Consider the following 7325-nt stretch of genomic DNA (forward strand, 5'->3'; position numbering starts at 1 on the left):
CGTTAAAAGAAAAAAAAAAGAAAAGAAAGGGAGGGAGAGAGAGAGACAGAGAAAACAAGAAAGAAAGACAAAAATCTCCCGAGAAAAATCCTCTTTTGCTCGGTACCAAAAATTAAAACATTTTACCTTGGATGGTAAATGGTAAAACATTTTACCATTTAACCCACTTGCTTTTCATTCCTAACTTAATGACCTACACTTCAAAATCAATGAATTTTAGCAGATAATTAAAATGGGAAAGCTATAGAGGGCTCTATGTTTCGCATAAACCTTTGACTACCCTATAGAATAATACAATTTTACACATAATCACACGTTATACTTGAAAGCCTCTGTCATAGGTTTTCCATCAGTGAATGTAAAATTCATTGTGCCAATTGATAACTGTATGGAATTTGACAAAAGCAGCAAGGTGCTGCAATAAAGAAAAGCTGTGGCATCGACTTAGGGCACACATAGCAGATAATAATCAAATCATCATTGGGGGAGGCTGGGAAAATAGGAATCTGTGAATATAGGGTAAAATATTATTTTTAATTACATGTTGTAGTTGTAGTGACTTAGAAGGTAGAAAATGAACTAATAATCTTTTGGATTTAGCCAAAAGATAGCCAAACAAAATGACAAAATGTTCAAAGTATCAGCTGGCTAGTTTTAGCTACATGTAAGGTAGTACAAGAAAGAAAAGCACAATCAAAACAACAGCAAGGAGATGAAGAAGGAAAAAGAGGAGGAAGAGGTGGAGAGGAAAATAAAATTTAAAAGAACTGACCACTTTGCAAGCTGAATTTAGAGGTGATGTAGAGGGGATAAAACTTGCATGGTTGGATAACAAACGTATTTCTAATCTTCAGTGTCTCAAACCAGCAAAAGTTCTTAAAATTTTCTCAACATGGCCACAAGCCTTAATTGAGGATCAAATTGAGCATGATGCCTTAGATGCTTTCTTAAAACCTCTAAAAATGTCAAGGCAATACCTTGTAGATTTTCTCATTTGGATAAAGATCTTCTAGCCCAAAGTAGCAATGATTCAGTCTGAAGAGAGGCATGCCTTTAAAAGAATAGCGTGTGTGGCTTTTACAGTATAAGCAGATTCAATTAGACACATTTAAAGGTTAAGAAGAAACTGTACTGGTAAAAGCACTGTCACCCTGGTGTAGAAGGAACTGAGTCTTCAAATGTAGAAACTTGGGCTCTCAAGTTTCTGTGAGAAAGACAGCTGACTTGGAAGATAAATAAAGGTTTATATTACATGTCACTAAGTTTTCGGCTGTTCGTTAAGCAATATTCTTGCGGCAATTAATAATTAACACAAGCTCAAGATGTGTAAGTTCAGTGCCAAGAACTAGAGGTATAAAAGTGAATGATATAGATTCATTCAATCACTATTCTCCTGCTGTGCCGTAGAGTGTGGAAACATACAGGAACCAAGAAAACACATCTTGGATTAGTAATTTAACAATAACGTAAGTAAAAAAAGAAAAAAAAAAAAAAAAAAAAAAAGGATGTAAAAGAGGAGCACTGTCCCCAGACTGGGTAATTTAGGTATGAAAAGGGTCAGGAGAGTTTCCCTGGAATAAGTGATGCATAGATTAGAATCTAAGGAATACAGAGAATATAACCAATTAGGTTGGTAGAGAAGGATGGGGATGAAAAAAGAGCATAATGGGCACTGGAGAAAGACATGTAAAGGTATAGAATGCAACACAGGACTGGAATACATCAATCTGGATGGAACTTACATTTTTAAAATATGTGCCAACATTTTGTTTAATGACCATACAAAAGAGCACGTGTTTCTTCCTTTGACACTATATTTTTCAGATGGACATAATGTATTAGTACATATAATAAAGTCAGAAATTTCAGGTAGGCCAAATCCAGACAAAGAAAACTTGAGTCATGGATTTCATATAAACAAGGGTATTCAGTATCATTTTGTAAAACATGTTACTTACTTCAAAAATACAAGAATTCTCAAAAGAGGCCATAACACCTACAAGCTATAGCTGAGTGATTTTTGATCCTATAATGTATAGACTTCCATTCTCCTAGCCTTTATATTTCAGGGAGGAAAGAATGTTCCTGTTGCTTGGTAACATTTTGCATAATGGTTAGCCCTGGGGTGAAATTTCATTTCTAGTACACTAAATTCCCTGATTCCACGTATGTTTTGACTCCTCCTTTAATGTTTCTCAATAAAATTCCTGGACTGTCATCTATTTTACTATCTACATATGATTAAGAACATATTGGTGATATCATGCAGTTTTCCATTACTTACATGAAAATAACGTGAGAACCACTATCTCCTATTTTGAATTATTTTTTTCCAGTCATGGCTTTACATTTATCTCTGAGGAGAGTCTGTGTGGTGTGTAATGGATATAGAAAAAAAGAAGGAAGAATTTTTCTTGAAGATAATATACTTTGAGCACCTTGAGCTCAGTGAACAAAATCAATCATGGTCTTTGGACATGGAATTATTCAATGTTGAAGAACAGCTATGTTACTCTGCTATGTCTTTGCAATGCTGAGGATTTATACCCTTTAACACCAGATATCTGGAGCCAGCTCTTCTTGCTAGTAGTAACAAAACTATATCTTTTTTCTATAATAATTTTCTGGAAGGAAGTATTCCAGAACAATTAGTTAATAGCAGGGTCTTGCTAAATTAGTAAAAACAAGATGGAGATTCATTTAGAAGTCACTGCCTTAAGGGTGCTCCCTGGAGTGTTTGTATGTGTGACTGTTAATTGAAAAATGAAAGAATCGTATAAAATGTAAATACACAATAGTCTCTGGTTCATTGTACAGTTTAAAAATGAGTACGTAGTTTCGAATTCCAGACTGCTAGAATTTTTTTTTAATTTCATACAATAGCTGGTATAACTATATACTTAACAAGTGAAATACTGAAATCGAAATTAGAATATTTTAAGGCTGCATTAAAACACCAAAAAAAAAAAAAAATCAACATTTAATGTATTCCTGTGAGTTGTAATTTTCTTTTCCTGTTTCAGTAGGAAAATAGAATTCAGCATGTGATAATATTAGCAACATAAGGTAGTCGTCAACTTAGTGATTATCACTGTGTGGTTTTTATTGTGACTTGTGTACATTCCAGATACAATTCTAAAGAAATAGTACATGTGCTGTTGGAAATAGAAAGCTGTGTCGTGTCGATTTTCTCAAGGTGCTAGAGGCACTCGTGTGTGAGAGAAAAACGCAAGGTAAAAAAGAGTAAGAAGAAAAGTCAGTAGCAAGGAAAAGTGAAAGTAGGCAAAAATTGCATAGCAGAAAGCAATTGAACTATTAAACAAAAGAACGAAAGAATGAAAAGACAAAAAATTAAGAAAATAAGCTTAAAAATAAAAATTTTATAAAGAAAAAATAAATGTTTGGTAATTGATTTTTCAAAAATGAACTTTGCTACTAGTATATTTGAACTTTAAAACAAAATATTTGAGTCTTCTGGAAAAAAAAAATTAAAACAGAAATGTTTATGAACCAGAAATAAACACTTCTGGTGTCAAATTTTTGTGTTAGGTACAATATTTATATTATTATATTGTACAAACTCAATTCAAAAGTCACCTGGATATTGGAATAATTTAAATGCATCATGCATTCACTTCCTTCAAGTTGTTGACACTAACAACGCACGTTTAGCAATTTCAGCAGCTTATTTATTTATTTTCCTTTTTTTTTTTTTGAGACAGGATTTCACTCCAACTGGCCAAGCTGGAGTGCTATGTCACCATCTTGGCTCACTACAACCTCCGCCTCCCGAACTCAAGTGATTCTCCAGCCTCAGCCTCCCAGGTAGCTGGGACTACAGGTGCATGCCACCACACCAGACTAATTTTTGTGCTGTTGGTAGAGACAGAATTTTGCCATGTTGCCCAGTCTGGTCTCAATCTCCTGGGATCAAGTGATCCACCCACCTTGGCTTCCCAAAGTGCTAGGATTATAGGCATGATCCACTGCGCCTGGCCTAACAGCTTATTTCTTTACAAAAACACAAAAATATTAACAAGTTTTATAAGAAAGGAAATCTTTATAAATTCTCAATATTCAATTAAGAAAAACTGATCCATTGCAATTAATATAGTCACATAGGACCATACTGAACATAATGTTTTGCTTATATTTCATTATTCAATAAATTTGATTAAATAACAGTGATTTTCCAAGTAAATGTGAAATCCATATCCAATACTTAATCTAGTCATATGAGAAATTTACTTTGAAAATAATTAAATTTAAAATATTTGACTAAATCTAATTTATCTTTTTTTTTGGAAATTGGATGTCCAGAAAATTTATTTTAAAGTTGATTAATTTTTATAAATTTTTTTACAAAGAAAGTTAAATAATTTGACAAAATACTGACAAGTCACATAAAACCAAATTCAGTGATTTTTTTAAATTTATTATTCTCTCTCCAACTAAACTATAATCTCCTTGAAAGTGAGAACTAGAATACTCAATGTGAGATGTAACTTTTGGCACTCAATAGGAACTTGATGAATGCTTCATGAAATAATTTATTTTATAGCTTGAATTAATCTAATTTTTAAATTACTATTTCCACTGCACATTTGCACTGTCAGTTGTGTTTCTGTGAACACAGAAAAAATATCAATGTTTAAATATTTGCCCAAGCTACAAAAAATGTAAAAATACTTGGTAAGATATAAAAGGAATTGTAAAGTGATAATAGCTACCTAAAGTGAAATCCCTCAACTGGTCTACTCTGGCCCAGTGAATGGGCCAGAGTAAGGAGAAGAGAGAAAAAATAGAGGAGGGCAAGGCACTCCACATGACAGAAACTTTTTACAAGCACACTTTCATTTAAATGTTCCACAGGGCTGTCTCTCTGGAAACCACTGTGAGTTCAGTGGGACAGCCCCTTTCAACTCTGTGTCTCCCAGAATATTACCTTGGTGAATGTATAGATAATAAGAAATGTCTCTGTATTTTTAGCCCTTAAATCTTGCCTCATTTCAACAAAAGTAAATGTGTGTATGGGAAACATTTTTTCAAGTAATCATTCTATTCTTCTCGAATAGCAAAGTTTTGTAGAATCTGAACATCCTACTATTACAGTTTCAATAAATACATTTTGTGTTATTCAAAAAGAAAAACTTACTGGGGAAAAATGTTACACTTGGGCTGATTTTCCTCAAAACAGGAATAAAATATTGTAAAGCAAAACCTCCTTAGCATTTTCAGATTAAAATGGTTGGTCTTGATGAGCATATGTTCAGTTGTACAACTCTCCACTCCTTGAGGTATACGCTATTATTAAGAATTGTGCACAAATAACGGCGTTGTTACACCCTTACATTTGTGAATCGAAAGAAGTTTGTGCCCTATCATTTTAATTTGTAAATTTCAGGTAACCAGCAGAACTTACCTTGAAAAAGGTCATGGTTGCACCATCCTCTACTGCTCCATATTCTATCTTGGTTTGTTTAGCTAAATCATCAGCAGAGTCAATAGGGGATTCCATGCGTTCCACTGTCAGAAAGGCGGCTAAGTTAGCAGTATACGAAGAAATGATGATAAGTGTGAAAAACCACCAAATGCCTCCCACTATCCTGGTGGACAGTGCTTTGGGCATGAGCTCAGAACCTAACAGAGAGTGGGGGAAAGGTGAAACGAATATAGAGAATTTGATCAGCAATCAGATACTTTTGGTCACAGTGGCAGAATGGAATCACTGTGTAATAAAAGCTTAAATCAGATTTACATATTGCTTTAGTAAACAAGCAACAACCATTGAGAGAGCAGAGGCTAATTTCAGAAAATAGACAATCTTTTAGGACATTCTTGTTTAAATATAGTGACAGGAGACTCAAGTTCTATCTGAGATGATGCAAAGTTCCAATTAAAATATTAATGAGTAAACATTTTTTTAAATAAAAATAGCATTAGAAGAGAATTTTTAAGCTTTCTGGTTTGTAAACCACATGTATTGTTTTTTCATATTTTGTTAGTTATGAGGGTTTCAGAGGAAGTGCTTAAATATACATTTGGATCCATTTCTTAAGCTTTTTGTAAATTTCATTTTTCATGTGCATATAGCTCAAACATTTTATCTTGTTATTTTTTAAAGTTATGTATAATAATAAAATAACTACTATTACCCCCACTTCTTGAAATGATGTGGGGTTTTAATGTAGTGTTTATTTTAAAATAAGATAATAAATTATGTTCTCCTGTATAAGCAAATATCTCCTATCACTATGGTTAGCATCAATTAAAAAATTAGAATATGAATATATATCTAAATCATCACATTTATTTTTACACATATATAAATATTTTATAAATATGTCAGAATGTATGGCTGGAGTTGCCTGCTCATTGTCTTAATAAAAGAATGGGATCTGAGAATTATATTTTACTTTTGACTATTATTAATTTTAATTCATTTAGACTATAAAATAAAATTCTACCAATTTTAAAATTTGTTCTGTTATTTAAAGTTTAATTACAGCTTACCACATTGTTTATATTCTTAATGCTTAAATAAACATATATCAACATGTACAATTTTTTATAAGTAAGGTGTACTAAATTTGTAGATATGCATATTTTACTATTCACTTTTAATCATTTTGAATCTATCAAGAAAGCATAGGCTACAAAGTGCTTAATTTTATTTGTGTTTGAGTAAAATGGAATGAAGCAAAGACGGACTTACAGTCATATCTTTAGTATAATCTCTGATGCAGTAAGGTAACACATCTTTAGATGGAATAAAAAATAAAATTATTCACGTGAAGCTTGAAAAATAAGTGGTATTATGACTGCACTATATCAAAACAGCCCATCTTATACTGCAGTTCATCTTACCATTGCAATTTCAAACAAACAAACAAAATTTTAAAAGCAGTCAAACTTGGACATGACAGCCAACTCCAGCTCCAGATTCTGCCTATGACTCTGTAAGGAAAAAAAAAAAAAAAAAAAAAAAAAAAAAACGGAAAAGTACCTTTCTGATGTAGTTGCTCCTAGGCCCTGTCAGACACACACTCGGACACTGAAACACTAAATAATCCCAAGATGATGAGCAGCACTGGCTCCCTATTTTGCTTTTTTTGTGTTTTTTGTTTTGTTTTGTTTTGTTTATGTTTTTTTAAACAACAACACCAATAAAGTCAAACAAGACTGGGAAAGAAAAGAATAGTGGAGACATTTGACATCAATGGCCCAATTACCACAAGTTCATATCTTACCCAAGGACTTAAAGCGAGTACCTCCTAGTCTTGTGAATCAGAGCCTGGTTAGGGGCTGACTGTCATGTACTCAAG

General features: G+C 32.7%; 1 protein-coding gene across 6 annotated transcripts in view; it reads right to left on the reverse strand.

Moving 5' to 3' along the window:
• GRIK2 (glutamate ionotropic receptor kainate type subunit 2) overlaps positions 1-7325 on the reverse strand; it is a 744221-nt gene that overhangs the window by 151806 nt on the left and 585090 nt on the right. For 4 of the 6 annotated variants that reach the window (XM_030929512.1, XM_030929513.1, XM_030929514.1 and 1 more), the window contains exon 13: positions 5423-5640. The exons of the other annotated variants lie outside the window; for them this stretch is intronic. In XM_030929512.1, the coding sequence (XP_030785372.1) occupies positions 5423-5640 (218 nt within the window). The remainder of the gene's footprint in view (positions 1-5422; positions 5641-7325) is intronic. 6 annotated transcript variants of the gene reach the window in all.

This window comes from Rhinopithecus roxellana, chromosome 4, assembly GCF_007565055.1.
Source record: "Rhinopithecus roxellana isolate Shanxi Qingling chromosome 4, ASM756505v1, whole genome shotgun sequence".
Classification (NCBI taxonomy): Eukaryota; Metazoa; Chordata; class Mammalia; order Primates; family Cercopithecidae; genus Rhinopithecus; species Rhinopithecus roxellana.